This window comes from Sminthopsis crassicaudata, chromosome 5 (genome assembly GCF_048593235.1).
Source record: "Sminthopsis crassicaudata isolate SCR6 chromosome 5, ASM4859323v1, whole genome shotgun sequence".
NCBI lineage: Eukaryota > Metazoa > Chordata > Mammalia > Dasyuromorphia > Dasyuridae > Sminthopsis > Sminthopsis crassicaudata.
Genome location: NC_133621.1, coordinates 38,886,737 through 38,905,533, shown reverse-complemented (window position 1 = coordinate 38,905,533; position 18,797 = coordinate 38,886,737). Strand labels below are relative to the sequence as shown.

Here is an 18,797-nt window from a genome sequence, read left to right as displayed (position 1 = left end):
CATTATAATAAATAGCTCTTTTTCCCTGACATTATCGCTGGTGACTGGTAGAGATGATTTGGGTTTCAGAAATAGTACTGGGATGACATTTCATCTCAGAAAATGCATACATGTAACATGTATTCTCCAGAAAACAGATCTTGTCTTTCTTGCTTTCTTTTTCTTTTTCTCTGTCTCTTTCTCTCTTACTTTCACCTATTTTATCTATATCCGTGTTTTTCCAATTCCAAACAAAAGCTAAATATAAATTTGAAACAGATAGATTTTCCCTTACTTGCCATAAGTGATTATTCAGCACCTCTCATTCATTTCTCTTTATCATTTAGTTCTTCTAACAGGGTGGATGACCACTTGTCAGTCAGAGAGGACTAATGCTTTGGTTGGTACATGAATCACACTTTAATTTTCCACAATTCATATCACAAACACGAGTGATCATGATAGAAAATCAGGGCACTAAGATGAGTAGCATACCACAAAATTTAGACCTTATTCATTATGGGAAAATTACTATTTTTGAGCCCAAGAAGTGATAATCACAGCTGTGATTTCAGAAAATTATTTTGACAGCAACATAGAGGATGCATTTCCTACAAGGGGCTAGAAAGAAATGCGTTAATAATAATAATAGCTAATGTTAATACAGTAGAGGCCACTGCAAGAATACAAGTAGAATATGCTGGGGTCCCACATTGGATGATGGCAGAGGTAATAAGCAGAAAGATGAAGATAGATATTCGAAGGCAGACTTGGCTGAGAATCAAACTAATGCTCAATTAGAATGGGTTCAATGAATATCCCGATCTACTCAGTAGAAGTACAGGGTTTCCACTGGATCATTCTGAATTTCCAGTGCAAACTTTGCAAAGGAATGGAAGAGCTCAAACTTAGGTCCATTCAGCAACTTCTGTGACAGTCTCCATGGAGATGTCCCTTCATCTTCTACATATCTTCTGTTTTGATTAGTCAACTTTATAAACGAGAAGTCTGTGATAAAGGACAGAAGATGAATGGCAAAATAAACAGGTAAAACAGCAAAATGATTCTAAATATGGTGATTCCTGCTGGATATAAGGAACTATTCCCAAGTAGTCCCGAATCTTCCAGCCAACAGGTGCTGAAGGCAGTGTGGTGCTCCATTTACTGCTTGAGAAAGACTAATGGCTCTGAATTAGAACACTTGGTTTCAAATATCACCTTGGATTCTTACTACCTTACTACCTTAATTCTCTTCCTGGGCTTCAATTTCTTGGTCTATAAAATGAAGGACTTACATCTCCTGATAGAGGTGGTAAACTCAAGATGGAGAAGGAAACAGATTTTTTTGGACATGGCCAATGTGTTCATTTGTTTTGCTTGATTTTACACACACACACACACACACACACACACACATGTATAGATATAATATATATATATATATATATATATATATATATATACATACATACATACACACACACACACACACACATATATATATGTTTGTTACAAGATTTTTTATATTTTTTAATGGGGAGAAACAGAAGGGGGAAACTCAATTTTGTTGATTAAAAAACACATTTTTTAAAAATAAGGGATTTAGACTAAATTGTTTCTAAGATTTCTTCCAGCTTTAGATCTGTGAGACTATGGAACATCCAGTCTAGCATATCTCAAGAGCTGGACTAACTCCTTATCTAGCATCCATACTTACAAAGTAGCAAAGACAAGATTAGAAGTGATTCCTTCAAGTGGCTACTCTAGTAATGCTTTCCCTCTCCATCAGTAATATACAAGTAAAATAGAAAGAAACACCTGTAGTGCTACATACTGATCTAGAAAAGCACAAATTAATATTACGTAGGTTTTATGGTATCTTATGTATTTGGTTAAGAATTTCCTAATTGCATTTTAATCTGATTTATTTGCAGGCAGATGCTGGTGGTCACAAGTCTGATGCTTCAGTCTACACCATGCTGTCTAGTCTCCATTTTACATGAGAATTTTAGGTTCTACTCCTCCCAGTGGACAAATAACATCAGATCTCTATGCCTCAGTTCTCATCTTTGAAATGGGGACAATAATATGCACACTTCATTCAAATGATTATTTAGAGAAAATTCTCATGTGAATCTCTATTAATAAGAGTTATTAGTTCTGAAGAGATCCACAGAATACTATGTGGCTTAGTGAATATTCACATACTTTCAGGGATCTAGTTAGTAAAGGAGATGCTATTATAGATAATGTGGTTTTTTCCATGAGCTAAAACCTTTTCTCTATTACACAAGCATTAAAGATTCACTACAGGTGAAACAACATGGAATAATGGAGACAGAACTAGGTAATAATAAGTGCAGATAATTTACTCAATGATCTGCATTGATTGAAGTTCTCCCACTGATTAACTCCAGACTTCCTCCCCCCAAACCCACCAAAGTTTTACTATAGTTCAGAGTGGTGACCAGAGATGAAATGAGAAAGAATTGCATGTAACTGGCTCCCATCAATGTTTTCCAAATGGGTTAACCCAATTGGTGTTAGAAGAATTACAATTCAGTGATAGATATGATCAATTAAAATTCAGACAGAATACTATTCAGAGATGCTTTCCTTCATATGGAGGCTGCAATCTAATCTGAATTACGCAAAGGGCTGATTTGTGGGTTGCATTCCAAACTCTTTTAATTTTATTTTCTCAAAAAAAGTAACGCAAATTTAGCACATGTTAAGAGGAGCCAGAGAAGCAGCCCTGGAACATTGACAGTGCTTCCATTGACTTCAGCAAGAATGTCTCTAGAAGAGTCAAGATATAAATTTCCTTTAAACTACACTTGGAGGGGGCAAAACTAGGGCCGGAATGGTGTTAATTTACCAATCTCAACAAATAGGATTAAAAAAGAAAGAATCATGAATATCAAATCTAGTGCCATTATTAATTATTTCCATCCATTAGGGTGACTATCAAGGGATGAGAGAAAAGATCACCCTAGGGGATAGAACAGTAGTCCAAGCATTATGTCCAGCTCCAGAGATCCAATAAAATAGCAGCCCCGAGATCAAAAGTTAGGAATATACAAAGGTGAAAGGTCTAGGGGTGAGTGTGGAATGAGCAAAAGAATAGACTCTTAGTGGAAAAAGCCATGAATCCAAAGCTTCTCATAGAACAAGGTTAGGAAAATACCACAGCGAAAAAGAAGTAGCTAGAAAGATTAGATTACTGAGAAACAGTCTCATAACTGCCGGTCTGTTCCAGTTGCCCACTCAATTGTGAGCTCAAGCACTTAGAGTAACAGTCATTTAGTGGCATATTCCCAGTCTCAACTCCTACCAACCAAGAAGTGCGTGTAACCACTGACATGGAAGACATTTTTATTAAACCCAGTAGCACAGCAACATTTGCCCTTTCAACATCTAATTCTCTAAGTAACCATATGACTCATAACTCATATGACAATTAGTTAACACTGAACAGTGGTACATATTCAGATAATAGAAAATCAGGAGACTATTCAATATATAGATTAATGAACCCAGGGATAATTCACTGCATCCATCTCTATGACCAGTCCTAGACTTTCCTGCAAATGCTATCTAGAGAATGCATTTGCAGCTGGAGCTCAGCAGACAATGATAACGCTGCCACATCAGAGGCAAGAGGAAATAGAAACTCTACTTACTAAACAGTTGGCAATAGAGGACCTGTAAACTTCTCTTCATGGTATCATCTGGTCCTGCTTGTCCTCCAGTTTATTCATGATTCTGTCTGGGAGAAGGAGAAAAGAAAATTTATCATGAGAATGGAAACATTCTTTTCCCTTTAGGAAATATAATCCAATCCAGCTGTTCAGAAATTGTTCCACTAATGTCTACCACAGTTGTAATGGACCATTTAAAAACACCCTTAATATCATCACTCCAGAAGGGAGTCCTGGGGATCAGTAAACCACATATAGTTCATTTTGAACATAGCCATCAATCAAATCCTCAAACTGTGCATCTTCTAAGGGAAATTCCAACCAGAATGTAAGAGTGAAGAATTGGCTTCAGAGTTTTAGAAGGCTTTCCTGAGAACTTGTTTGAATTCCTAAGGTCAGAATAGAAGACAAAGGAAGTTCTTTATAGGTACTCTCTAATCCCCCAAATAATATGTTCTTATACCATGTGTGTTCATATGTAATTTTGGATGGTTATATCCACAAGGAGTCACTTAAGAATTTTCTCTTTAATATAAAGTTCCTTACACATCCATATATATGAGGTTAAGAAAGCAACTTCTCCCGCTTCATAAAGCCCACGAGGAAAAGGGTATGGAGAAAAATGGGCAAAAATTAGGGAGTAGACAGATTATAAGTTTCATAAAAATTGAATGATCAGCTCCTTGCTTACACTTGCTCTGGTTCCACCCAACTTTGGTCCATTTACTATATAGATCTATACTAGAAAAAAAGGAGAATGGAAGCCTATTCCAAATCAATGAGACTATAACCGCTTTTCTCTCTTCTCCTTAATCAAAAAACCCTTATGAGTGGGGGTGGGGGAAGGATATATTACAAGCAGCAGGATTCAGAGGGAAGAGATCTTGGTTATTAGATTCTGATAATCTGAATTTGGATCCTGCCTCTACTAGCTGGAGAAGGAAATGGCAAATCATCTTTGCCAAAAAAAACCCCAGATCGGACAATGAAGAATTAGACATGTCTGAAATATGATTGAACAACAACAATAACAGTATCTTTATGCCTGAGCAAGTCATTCAATACTGCTGGAAATCAGTTTCCTTATCTATTAGCTGGGAGCAATGGTATCTAGGGTCTTTTTCTACCCCTAAGCTTATTATCCAGTGAATGATCAAACAGGAATCATGAAAGCTGAATACGCTTGAAATGACTGAATAATAACAAATGGATAAGAAAGAAGCTGACTTTCTGAAATGGGGCGGGGAAGGAGGGACAGAGAAAAGCATGGATAAGTGACACATATACTCAGATAAGCCCAGATGATGGACAATAAGAAATTTGGGGAAAGTCAGAGTGTTTTCAGCTGGGACCAGGCTTCTGTGAAGAAGTAATGCCTTAGCTGAAGTTTAAAAGACTTTAAACAGACAAAGATGTGGAAGAAGGACATTTTAGATTGGAGGATAGACTTGTAAATGTTTATGGCAGGAGAGGAAAGGATAGAATCAAACAGTGGCAGGTAACCTAGTTTGATTTGAATGTACAAATGAAATAAGACTGGAGAGTTAGGGTAGTCACAAAGTGAAGAGAGTTGAATGGCAAGCTGAGGAGTTGTTTTGTTTGTTTTGCAGGAGTGGACCACTGAGGATTTGTATGACAATGACCATGTTCAGACCTGTGCTTTAGGAACATTATTTAGGTGGTTCTATAGTGAAAAAGGACATGTTAAAAAAGAAGAGTCTGGGGTCTGGGAGACCCATCAGGAGACTATTTGAATGGTTTAAGTGAGAGTTAATTCCTACCTGAATTAGTTGGTGGTATTATATATGGTATTATATATAAATGGAAAGAAGGACACTGATATGATACCTTACTAATGTCACCTTGATGATTTATTTGTGAATGTGTAAGAGGGAAGAGTCAAAGATGTTTCAGGTTTTTAGTTTGGGTTACTGGGAGGGAATAGTGGTACCATCAAGGCAAACAAGGAAGATGGGAGGAGAGTTAGGGTTTTTGGAGAAAGTAATAGTTTCAGCTTTTCACATATGTATTTTAACTTTGAAGCAAGTGATGGACAACATGGGAGTAGACTTCAGGAGTTAGTATACAGTTTTATATAGTTTGGAGCATTATCTGCATGGGAATGGATGAACAGAAGAGCGAGTATAGATAGAGAGGAAGAGAAGAAAATTCACATTCTAAGGACAGAGCTTTGAGGAACATCCACACTTAGAGATCAAGAGGAGGAAGACGAACCCACAAAGATGACAGAATTAGATGCTGGCTGAAGATCCTGTGGAGAACGGTCATGGAAGTCAAAATGGTGGTCAAAAGCATCAATTTCTGCAGAATGATTAAGGAGAGGGGACACTGATAAAACATCAGGCGACCAGTTATGTCTCTTTTCTATAGAGTTTACATAGTATTAATATATAATTCCAAGAATGATAACTAATATCTGGCCTAAGACTTTAATAAAATACAGAATTCATAGTATAACCCAAAGGAAGGGAAAGGGGGAGAAGGTGATAATGAAAACATTGACCAACATCAGGAATAAGAAAGGAGATAGGGTGTTTTTGCTAATTATCAGCACAGTAGAAAGCATCTTTCCTCCAAGTGGGATTAAAATGATCAGGCCAGACTCTAAGAGGAGCAGAACTCCATTTTCTATTAAACCAAAAGAATATTTATTTTGTGCTTCTTCTGGGACAATTCTATTTATGGTAGCTCCCTGGATGAAATACTCTTCAATCTAATGGCCCTATATGTTTGAGTGAAAGAGAGCCAAATGTCAGCGAATAGCTGATTTCCCTCCTTTGCTATTTCAAATCAATCTGAGAAGAGCACATCAATTTTATGACTCAGTGAAAAGGCTATGAAGTTCAGAGTTTGCTTCCCATCCTTTTTCCCTTGGTGTCTGGGGTCTTCCCAGTCTGTTTTTTTCTTTCATTAGAATGCTCCCTCCTATGACTTAGGGAAAAGTCCTGGCTCTATCAATCCTTAGCTATGACCTCACAGGAGTCCTTTCCCCTTCTGAGTTGTAGTTTTCTCCTCTGTAAGATTGGCAAACAGGAGAGTATCTTTAAGGTATCCTCTACATACAAATCTAGGATGCTGTAAATTAAAGGAGAAAGGGAATAATTTCCTTCAGAAAAACCGTCAAATAGTCTCATATGTGATACACATGGTGGGCCAAACCAGATCTGGTCACTTTAAAGTTCTATACAACTTCTAGTGAGGAAAATTCCTCTGCCTAGTGCCCTCTAACAATGCTGATTAGCAAGTAGTCTGCATCTTCTAGTCTAGTTTACAGAGATGCCCAACTCAGACCCCTAGCCACAGTCTGAACCAATAAATTAAAATACAACCTAAATAAGGTGAATTTGTAGTTTTCTAAGTCAATACAGAAGCAGTGGGGATATGTTTCTATTTGAACTTGACAGAACCAATCTAGAGGAATTGTATGGGACCATTTAAAGTTGAAGCAGCTTGCCACATCATTATGTGTAAGAAGAACTAGAACCCAGCTCCTTTTGGCTCCAAAATACCCTACTACCTCTTAGAAGCTTAAGAAACATTGGCTGACCTCGATCAACCAGTGTTCATTGAATCAAATGAATTACTCTACGAGTTTATGAAGCAAATTATTACTCAGCATGAACATCTTCCCAATTAAACCCATTAAAATATCTGTAATCAGTTTTGTACTTGTTACCAAGATGTAATCATCAGCATCAAAATTTTCCCCCTACCTCCAAATGCATATGGGGGCCATTGGAATCAACTTTTGGGATTTTAGGAACAAAACTTGGATTTTAGTTCTGGAAAGAACTATTTGATGTGTCCCCTTTAGGTCTATTTCCTCATTTATAGAACATATCTTATCTAATAATTGAGTCTTCTTCTCAATCTGAATTTATGATTCTTATTGAAACATTTGGGAATGAAATGATGAATATTACTCAAGTTATGGGAAATTTGGGGGAAAGTAAAGTAAAAGAATTCCAAACATGAAATGGAAGAGTTCTTAGAGGCCGTTTACCTATCCATTTTCCAGTTAAGGCACTGTAGATAGCTAATTTGTACATGGTTGTTTGCATATTGTCTGTCTCATCAGACTATGAACTTCTTGAGGAATTCTCTTTTGACTTTCTTTGCATCCCCAGCACTTAGCATAGTGCCTAGCACAGAGTAGGCATTTAATAAATGTCTACTAACTGACTTTAGACCAGGAAGGAGGAGTGTCCTGGACCCTGTCAAACACCTGGTTCCCGGAGAGTACTGCTGTCTGATTCACTTCTTATTCCAGAACACAGCCTCTTACCAACTGCTTTCAAATACCTGTATAAAGAAATCACTGCCCTCCCTGCAATGCACTGCATTTGCCAATGCATGGCATTTTTCCCAGTGATTTACTTAAGGGCTCTTGAACACATTAGGCGTGTGAGACAAACCAACAAACAGCTCCTCTCTGCTGATCAAATACCCCTGTGAATGAAGGCGGAAAGCATGTTTGTCCTCTGCTTGGGAAGTCCCAAAGGACTGGCAAGACTATTGACTAAGCCATACAAAAGAAGTGCCATTGTTATTACCCACAGCATTCTAGAACATTAAAGACACACTTCATACCAGCACCCTGATTTCCCTTGCTTAAAAAAATCAGTCCTTTCAAAATAAATCTTCTCTTTCCATTCTTACTACTGTTTTTCCTCTCCAAAAATTTCACTTTTTCCTAGATAGGCAGATCTAGTTATTCACCTGGCTATGGATTCATGACAACTATTTCCCTACCCCTACTGAAAACTGGGAAGGTGATGCTTCTAGTAAAGCAAAAAGAAAAAAAAACCCATAAAGGATAGAATTGGCTCTATTATCCAGGTACCACCTATCCACTGGAAACTCTGAATGAGTTGAGCATTTTTTTTCATCCTCATCCCCATATCTTTACCTATACTCCTGACACCCCCAGAATCACAGAATGTTAAGAAACCTAATTGATTTCATTTAATTCCCTCATTTCTGATGAGGAAACTGAGACAGTACAGGTACAATTACTTACTTTCAATCATAAAATGGTGAAACTGAGATTTTAATCCAAGAAATGTGTCAAAAATATTGGTTTTCTCATATTTGTGGTCATTAAAGGCAGCAAAATAACATGTATAGTACATAGAAACCTTATCTGGAAGTCAGGTAGACCTGGGTTCAAGTCATCCTTCTAACCCCTCTTAGCTGTGTGACCCTATCCCAGTTACTTTTTCAGTGGCCCAGACAATTCTCTAAGAACATTATCCAATGGCTAAGAATCTACAGTCATAGAGAGAGGCCTTTCACTGGGACCTCTTTATACCAATGAAATCACAGGTTCAGTCAAAAAAAAAATAGAAAAGAAAAAGAAAGAAAACAATGGAAAAAGGAAAATGAAAGAAAAGGGAAAGAATAAAAGGGGGAAAGGAAAAACCTTTAAAAATCATTATTCAAAGCACTGGAGATATCCCTTATAGCCTTCATTTTTGTTAAGATCTTGGACTTCTGGGACCACCCCAGTTCTGGGAATATTCAATGAAAGCCACTTACTCCTAAGTCTTGACCACCTGACCACAGGACATTTGAAACTTTGGTAGGCAATGACCAAATGGGGGGGTGCCTATAATCCATGAAGGCAAAAGTTATCTCCAGCATTGCTACTTTCCTTCCTAATTTCCTGATCTGATTGATTTCCAATAACATAAAAGGAGGAGGTCAACAGAGCCACCAGGAAAAGAAGAATTTCAAACAAAGGAGAAACTCTGCTCCTCAACTAAAAAGAAATCGGTGTTGAGTATACCAATTACTGATGAATACTGTTGGGGACTGGGATAGTAATTTCATGGGCTCCTGACTTTCTGCTGGACGTTATTTGCATTTGTTTGCAATGTGGCATATTGCTGTCCCAGGTCCTGAAGTCAGCAACTGGCTATAAATAGAACAACAATCAATGATGGTCTGTGCTTGTTACAAAAATTCAAGGCTGGTTCTTATGGCATGTAAGAGTATTAAGATCATTTATCTCATTGAAGTATACAGGAAAGAGCTTGTACTGGCCAAGGAATCCGTCTAAAATCCTCCCTTTTTATAGTTTTAATGTTAAACATTGAAGAGTGAGGTCAAGGGATTAAATGATATTGCTTAGATGCCAAATATGAAAGGGGGATGCTTTATCATAGTGCCTAAAGTGCTCATGTAAAAGATAATTTCTTGTCTAAGGAAAACCCATTCTTCTTATTATTTTCCTTTTCCTTTTCCCCTTTCTTTCCCCCCCCTTTTTAAAAAAACAATGCCTGAAAAACATCTTCTGAAATTAGAATCAGAAACCTGAAGGAAGGTGTTTTGCCTTCAGGTAGCAGGACAGATGTTCTGAAAAGAGTGTTGCTTTCTTAGGGTAAATTGAGAACAAGAGGCCATATGAAGTTCCCAAAACTTTATCAGGTTGCTTTAAACATGGGATTGACATTTAGCTCCTTTATAAGGGTTTTGGGAAATGCAAATCATTATAGCATTTCAAAGCTTAGGAGTCAGCTACAGTTTGAATCTTTCAAATTCAACTTATGTGAGGTCTTTTTCTTTCTCTTTTTAAAAACCCACCTTAAGACAAAGGTCCAGAGAAGAAAAAGTACACAGATTCAAAAATTGCTGGCTGGTGTGAATCAATTTCAAATCATGGTTCTGGTTTAATCTTCAAAGCCTGTCATATAATGGATTTTGTTCAGAAGTTAAGCAGCCCTACTAGGGCAGACCGATTATGTTGATGTGAATAGATAGTTGAAAAGGAATGAAAATGGAATGGATAACTATATAGGATAAAAAAGAATAGGTTAGAATATACCATGGACCCCAAACACCTGGAAACCTAGATTAAAAGTCAGCTGTCACACCAATGGGGATAATCTCTGCACTACTAAAAGCTAATGATATGCCAAGATTTATTGAACATCAAAAAATGCTCTCCAAATTCTTAAGGTGCAGGAGAAATGAATCAAATAATTAAGTTCCTCTGACTTCAGAATACTCTATAGCATTTTTGAAAAAAAATTATTTTTAACACACATTGCTTTAGGAATCACCTATGGGAAGAAAAATAAGAGCAAAAACCATGGGAAGTATAAAAAACAGAAAAAATAAGAGAACATAGCATTGTATTGATTTACATTAAGCCTCCTTAGTTCTTTTTCTGGCAGATGGCATTTTCTGTCCAAAGTCTATTGGGATTGCTTTGGATAAGCTGAAAAGAAACAAGCCTATCACAGTTGATCATTGCACATTCTTGCTATTATTGAATACGATGTATTCCTGGTTTCGCTCAGCATCAGTTCATGTAAATCTTTCCAGGCCTTTCTAAAATTAGCTTGTTCATTATTTTTTGTAGAACAATAATATTCCATTACTTAATTTGTTCAGCTATTCCCCAATTGATGGACATTCACTCCTTTTCCAATTCTTTGCTAACATAAAAAAGCTGCTACAAGCATTTTTGTACATGTGGGTCCTTTTCCCTCTTTTGTGATTCCTTTGGGATACAGACCCAGTATTGGCACTGCTAGGTCAAAGGGTACGCACAGTTTTATAGCCCTTTGGATATAGTTCCAGATTGTTCTAGCATTTTTAAATGATTTGGATGAAGGTAGGATAGTTAATGTTTTGGATGACAGTGTCAGAATTCAAAAGGATCTCAACAGACTAGAATGATGAGTTAGATCCAAGAAGATGAAATCTATGGGGATAAAAGTAAAGTCACATTTGAATGGGCTCGAAAAGAATTAATGTGGGGAAAAATTAGAGATTTTAATGAACCACAGTAAGCTCACTAGGAGTTATAAGAGTAGTTTAGGCACCAAAAAGCAAATAGGATCTTAGGATGACTGAAAATAGATTTAGGAGTACTCAGATGATAACAGTGTCATTGTAGTTTGTTCTGGTCAGTTCACATCTGGAGTAATACATTCATTCAGTTCTAAGTGCTAGATTTTAGAAAAAGGCATTGACAATCTGGAGAATATGCAGATGAGGAAGGCTGAAATGTTGAGGGGACCTGAGACCAAAACAGATGAAGACTTGTTGAAGGAAAGGAGATGATTAGCTTAGAGAAGAAAAACCTTAAGTGGAAATGGGAACATAACAGCTTAGTACAATGCCTAGCTATATACATGTTAGCTATACAGATGATAATAATTATTATTATTGTTTTGAATAGCCCCAGAGAGAAAACTGGGAACCACTGGCTGAAGTTTATATAGTGGAAGATCCAAGTCCAGACACTTGACTTTCCTTGTGATATGAAGCAAAACTCTTAACTTCTTATTATATTTAATAGAACCAGAGGAATTTCTGATTAGTTACCAATGAAAGGTAATGGGGTCAATTAAATCAATAAGCATTCATTAAGCACTTATTAAAGCTAAACACTGTGCAAAATGCTGGAGATAGAAAGAAAGGCAAGAACATGGTCCCTGCACTCAAGGAATTTCAAGCCTGATAGTGGAGTGAACATGTAACTATTGTTATATAGAGTATGAAAATAAGGTAATCTTAGAAGGAAGGTACGAAGGTGAGATATAAGATGAATTTTGAAGGAAGCAATGGAAGCCAGAAAGGGAAATACTTCAGAGTCAGAGTGATGAAGTGGAAAGATGGATGAACCTGCAGTCACAGGAACTTAATTTGAATCTTGCCTCCGTGATGTCCCCTCAGTACTCAGTAAAATGAAGATGTTCTACTAAAGATCTCTGATTGCCTGATCTTCATTCTACTTTCCATCCTCCAAAATGAGGCTTCCTCTCATGGTTCTGACTGCATCCGACCACTAAGATCAGTCTTACACTCTTGATTTGTCAGAAATGACAAATGACAAAATGAATGAAGGAATTCTGTGTATGGAGACACTGAAGTCCAGCAGTGCAACATTGTGTTTGGGATCACACAATTCATAGGACATACAAAGTCTTCCTTCTTGACTGAACACCAGGCCAAAGTAGTGGTAAAAATAATTGGTTTCATGTAGTTTTTCAGAGCCCAAGGAGCATTCTGGGAACTGGATGAAACAGTACAACACATACCTTCAACTCAGATTTGTAATTCACAATTTGAAAATGATACAAGTTGTAATCAGGACAAATTCAATATAAGAGAAGAGACAGACACCCCAGGACTCTCCAAGATCATTGCTGGGGAGGCCATAGGTCAAAGAATGGTGTGTGGGGCAAGATAAGGAGGAGTTTTGCTGGAGTATAGCATAAACACAACAAATTATAATTCTAGTCAATCTAAAATTATTACTTTGCATCTTTTTTTATGAGACCATTGGGTTAAGTGACTTATTCAGGATCACATAGCTAGTGGTTTTTGTTGTTGCTGCTTTTTGAAGGTTGTTTTGAATGCTGGAAATATTTATTTTGCATTCTTGCAAGAATAGGTGCCTAGCTAAGTAGATACACCTTTGAAACTCCAAAGACAACATTTTATTTCCTATCCCGAAGCACAAGTTCCTTCCCTGATTCCCCACTAATTGGATGTTATAGAAGTTACAAGTCATGGATATCCACCCCCTCATTACCTAAACAGTCCCTGCCCCAAAGGAGCTAAATTCTAGAAGGGAGAAGGTAAAAGAGGAGGGCTAAGGGAAAATAATAAAAGATTCTTTTTTAATGTAGCAAGTTTTTAAATACACATTGCTTTATCAGTCATGTTAGGAGAGAAAAAATCAGATCAAAAGGGAAAAAACTATGTGAGAGAAAAAAAAATCAGAAAAAATAAGTGAACATAGCATGTGTTGATTTACATTAAGTCTCCTTAAATCTTTTTCTGGATGCAGATGATTCTGTTTGTTTCATTCAGCAACAGTTCATGTAAATCTTTTCAAGCCTTTCTAAAATCAGCTTGTTCATCATTTTTAATAGAAGAATAATATTCCATTACCTTCCTGTACCACAGCTGGGTCAAAGATATGTACAGTTTTATAGCCTTTGGACATTGTTCCAGATTGCTCTCCAGAATGGTTGAATCATTGTACAACTTCACCAGAAATGCATTAGTGTACCAGTTTTCCCACATCCCCTCCAATATTTGTCATTATCTTTTCCTGCTATCTTAGCCAATGTGAAAGGTATGAGATAGTACCTCAGAGTTGTTTTAATTTGCATTTCTCTAATCAATAGTACAGCATTTTTTCATATAATTATAAATGGCTTTACTTTAATCATCTGAAAATTATCTGTTTATATCCTTTGACCATTTATCAATTGGGGAATTACTTGTATTCTTATAAATTTGACACAGTTCTTTATATATTTTAGAAATTAAATCTTTATTAGAAATACTGGCTGTAAAGATATTTTCAGTTTTATACTTCCCTTTTAAATCTTGTTTCTATTGGTTTTGTTTGCACAAAAACTTTTTAATTTAATGTAATCAAAGTTGTCCATTTTGCCTTTCATAATATTCTCTAGTTCTTCTTTGGTCATAAATTTCTCCCTTCTCCAAAGATCTAATAGGTAAATTATCCCTTGTTCTGCTAATTTGTTTGGTATCATCCTTTATACCCAAATCATGGGTCCATTTTGATCTTATTTTGGATTGAGGTGTGAGATGTGCTGATTTTCTGACATATTATTTTACAGTTTTTCCCAGCAATTTTTGTCAAATAGTTAGTTCTTACTCCAGAAGCTGGAGTTTGGGGATTTATCAAATACTAGATTGCTATAGGCCTTGATTATTATGTTGTGTGTATCTACACTATTCCACTGATCCACCACTCTATTTCTTAGTCAGTATCAAATGGTTTTGATCAATGGTGCTTTATAATATAGTTTTAAGTTTGGTACTGCTAAGCCACCATCCTTTATATTATTTTTTCATTAATTCCCTTGATATCCTTGACCTTTTGGCCTTCCAGATGAATTTTGTTATTATTTTTTCTAGTTATATAAAATAATGTTTTGGCAGTTGGATTGGTACAGCACTGAATAAGAAGATTATTTTAGGCAGAATTATCATTTTTATTATATTAGCTTGGCCTACCCATGAATAATTGATATTGTTCCAACTGTTTAGATCTGATTTTATTTGTATGAAAAGTGTTTTGTAATTGTGTTCACATAGTTCTTGAAGTTATCTTGGCAGGTAGACCCCCAACAATTTAATTTTTTTTAACAGAAATTTTAAATGTAATTTCTCTTTCTATCTCTTACTGATGGACTTTGTCAGAAATATATAGAAATGCTGATGATTTGTGTAGATTTATTTTATATCTTGAAACTTTGTTAAAGCTGTGAACTGTTTCCAGGTTTTGAGATTTTGGACAATTTTATTTGATTCTCTAAGTCAGTGGTCCTCAAACTTTTTAAATAGGGGGCCAGTTCACTGTCCCTCAGACTGTGGGAGGGTGGAACTATAGCAAAAAACAAAAGCTCACACTCTGTCTCCGCCCCTCAGCCCATTTGCCATAACCCAGTTGCTGCATAAAATCCTCAGCCTCCCCTGCCCCCCTGCATCTGGCCCGAGGCCCTAGTTTGAGAACTGCTCTAAGTATACCATCATATCATCTGCAAGGAGTGAAAGTTTTATTTCCTCATTGCCTATTCTAATAACTTTAATTTCTTTTTCTTTTCTTATTGCTAAAGCCAACATTTCCAGTACAATGTTGAATAATAGTGGTAATAATGGGCATCCTTGTTTCACTCCTAATCTTATTGAGAACGTGTCTAGCTTCTCCATTTCGAATAATGCTTGATATAAGTTTTAGATAGATACTGTTTATTATTTTAAGGAAAGCTACCCTTATCCCTATGTTCTCTAGTATTTTTATTAGGAATAGGTGCTGTTGTTTCTCAAAAGCTTTTTCTGCATGCATTGAAATTATCATATAATTTCTGTTGGCTTTTTCTAGCCTTTTTAATTGCATGCCTAATTCATTGATATCCTCTTTCTCTATTTTATTTTATTTAGAAATATAAAATTTCCCCTAAGAACTGCTTTAGTTGCATCCCATAGGTTTTGGTATGTTGTCTCATTATTGTCATTTTCTTGCATGAAATTATGGATTGTTTCCGTGATTTGTTGTTTGACTCCTTCATTCTTTAGAATTAGATTATTTAATTTCCAACTGGTTTTTAATCTATCTTTCCCTGGCCATTTATTGAATATAATTTTTATCACATTGTGGTCTGACTTTTTGCATTTTATTGTGAAGTTTTTAATGCCCTAATGCATGGTAAGTTTTTGGGTAAGTGCCATGTACTGCCAAGAAAAAGGTGCATTCCTATTGAATTTTCTCCAGGGTTCTATCATATCTAAGTTTTTCAGGATCCTATTAGTATCCCTAGTTTCTTTCTTGTTTATTTTGTGGTTAGAGTTGTCTGATTCTCAGAGGGGAAGATTGAAGCCTCCCATGAGAATAGTTTTGCTGTCTATTTCTTCCTGGTTTAAAATCTTCTCTAGGAATTTGCAGGCTCTATCACGTGGTACACTACTTCATTATTTATTGTACCCTTTATCAAGATGTACTTCCCCTCATCTCTTTTAATAGGATCTATTTTTACTTTTGCTTTATCTGGAATCAGAATTGCTACCCCTGCTGATGGGACAATTAGTTCACAATGGACCCCTGATGATGCTGAATCTTACTGAATAGCTAATTCTTGGTTATAACCTCAGGTCCTCTGCCTTCCTGAATGTTATTCCAGGCTCTCCAGTCTTTTGTTGTTGAACCTGCCAGATCCTGGGTAATCCCGATTGTTGCTCCTTGATATTTGAATTGTTTTTGTTGGTCAGTTTACAGTTTTTTTCTCTTGAGATTATAGTTTTGGAGTTTTACAACAATGTTCCTTGAGACTTTCCTTGTGGGATCTTTTTCCAGAGGTGATCAATGGATTCTTTCAATGAGTACTTCCTCTCCTGTTTCTAGAATATTGGGGCAGTTTTCCTTAATAATTCTTGTACAATGCTATCTAGGCTCTTTTTTGATCATGGCCTTCAGGTAGGCCAATAACTTTTAAATTGTTTCTTCTGGATCTATTTTCCATGTCGGCTGTTTTGCCAATGAGGTATTTCCCATTTTCTTCAATTTTTTCATTCTTTTTACCTTTTTTTTTTTTGACTGATTCTTGCTATCTCATAAAATCACTACCTTCTATTTGCTCTGTTCTAGTTTTTAATGTGTGATTTTCTTCAGTTATCTTTTTTGTCTCTTTTTCCATTTGGTTTATTTTACTATTTAAGTAGTTGTTTTCTTCAGACAGTTCCTTTCCTTCCTTTTCCAAAATGTTGACTCATTCATGCATACCTCTCATTTCTTTTCTCACTTTTTCTTCTACCTCTCTTATTTGCCTTTTGAAGTCTTTTATGAGCATTTCCAAGAAGCCATTTTGGGGTTGACACCAATTTATCTCACTCTTTGAGATTTATTCTGTGGGCCTTCTATGGTCAAGGTTTTTATGTTTGTTTGTTTGTTTGTTTTGTTTTTTGCTGTTTCTTGCTCATTTTCTTTCCTTTTCTTTTGATATTTATCTCTTTTTACTTTTAAGTAGGAGCTCTACTCGTGGAGTAAAGAGGGCACTATCCCAAGCTTCCTGTGCCACTCTGAGCTTTGGCTTTGAGCACAGGAGCCTCTTGTGTTTAAAGAGGGTAGCTTTGCCAGCTCTGTTCAGGAAACAGCCTGGTTTCCCAAAGTTTGTCTTCTGAGCTGGGACTGGAAACTGCACCATTGATTTGTTCCTCTACTGAGCCAGGATGAGGGTCTTAGTTGCTGATTTACTATGATTAAGACCCTCTCACAGTCTTTCCTAGAGTCTATGTGACCTGACACCCTTTTCATCTCAGTGAGACTGACCTTTCTTGAAGTTTTTTCAGTCTAACTTGAGTGGGTTCCTTCCATCAGATTTTGCTCACAGGCTTGGCTTAATGTGGAAGGAAACTGGGATGTCAAAGGAAACTGGGAGAGCTTGAGCAGCTCCCTGACTTTATTCTGGCATCTTGGCTCCATTCCTGGAATTACTCCAAAAGATTCTTCTTAGCTAGTAAATATTAAATGTCTGAGGCTGAATTTGAATTCAGGTTCTCCTGACTCCAAGGCTGGTGCTCTATCCACCACACCACTTGGCTGCCTCATTATTTTACACTTTTGGGCCCTTTAAGTTTTGATATATGAGGGCTAAGTTGCTCTTTCCTAGTTACAGTTCTGTTCTCTTTATTAAAACTGTTTTTGTGGAGACTATCTGTGGGGTGACAAGTTAATCCACAATTATGAATTATGTTTAAAAAATGGAAAAGGAGCTCATGTTGCTCAAATATTTAGATCTAAAGTTGTGCTTCCAAGCCAAGCTTTAAGCAACACAAGATATTTCTCATCTTTTCTTTCTTTAATCAACTTCACACTTTACCTGCTACTTAGCTCATGGGAATGTCAGGATGATTAATGAGATGGTGTTGGTGCAGTAAATTCAGCTCCCTAAAAGAAAGGACCTGTGGAAAGGCAAAGTATCACCACATATGGCCCTATGTTGTAATTGTCAATTAGAAATCGAAGACCTGAGACAGTGGGAAGAAAAGGAACAGATGGCAGGAGATTGCGCATGAGCTTGGGAACTGACTCAGAGGTAAAAATGTCACTAACCTCTAACGCAGGAGAACCCAACCTTTTGGGGGACTTTTCACTTCTCTCAGAACCTTGACATGATTTAGTAAGGAGATGATAACAGGAGCAAAATATATTGGCTTGGTAAAATTTTCAAGTGAGATGATGGAGGAGGGACAGCATATAGAATTAGAGAACATGGATTTGAATTATAGCTTTGTTATTTATTATTTATATGACTAGTTTCTCTCTCTCTCTCTCTCTCTCTCTCTCTCTCTCTCTCTCTCTCTCTCTCTCTCTCTCTCTCTCTCTCTCTCTCTCTCTCTCTCTCTCTCTCTCTCTGTCATGTCCTTCCAGACAAATTTTTCTTTAGGTTCTCCTCCCAAACATCTGCATTCTTTTCTTCCTACTTTCCATCCTTGGATTGAGAAAACAAGGGGAAAAATCACATGGACAGTCACACCAAACACATTCCCACAACAACCATGTCCCAAAAATATCTCAGTTTGTACACTGAGTCCATCATCTCT

General features: G+C 36.6%; 1 protein-coding gene across 12 annotated transcripts in view; it reads right to left on the bottom strand.

Moving 5' to 3' along the window:
- TMEM108 (transmembrane protein 108) overlaps positions 1 to 18,797 on the bottom strand; it is a 346,872-nt gene that overhangs the window by 167,885 nt on the left and 160,190 nt on the right. For 8 of the 12 annotated variants that reach the window (XM_074271195.1, XM_074271196.1, XM_074271193.1 and 5 more), the window contains one exon: positions 3,663 to 3,748. In XM_074271195.1, the coding sequence (XP_074127296.1) occupies positions 3,663 to 3,702 (40 nt within the window). In that variant the 5' untranslated portion in view covers positions 3,703 to 3,748. The remainder of the gene's footprint in view (positions 1 to 3,662; positions 3,749 to 18,797) is intronic. The other 4 variants (XM_074271194.1, XM_074271200.1, XM_074271197.1 and 1 more) reach the window with 1 other exon arrangement.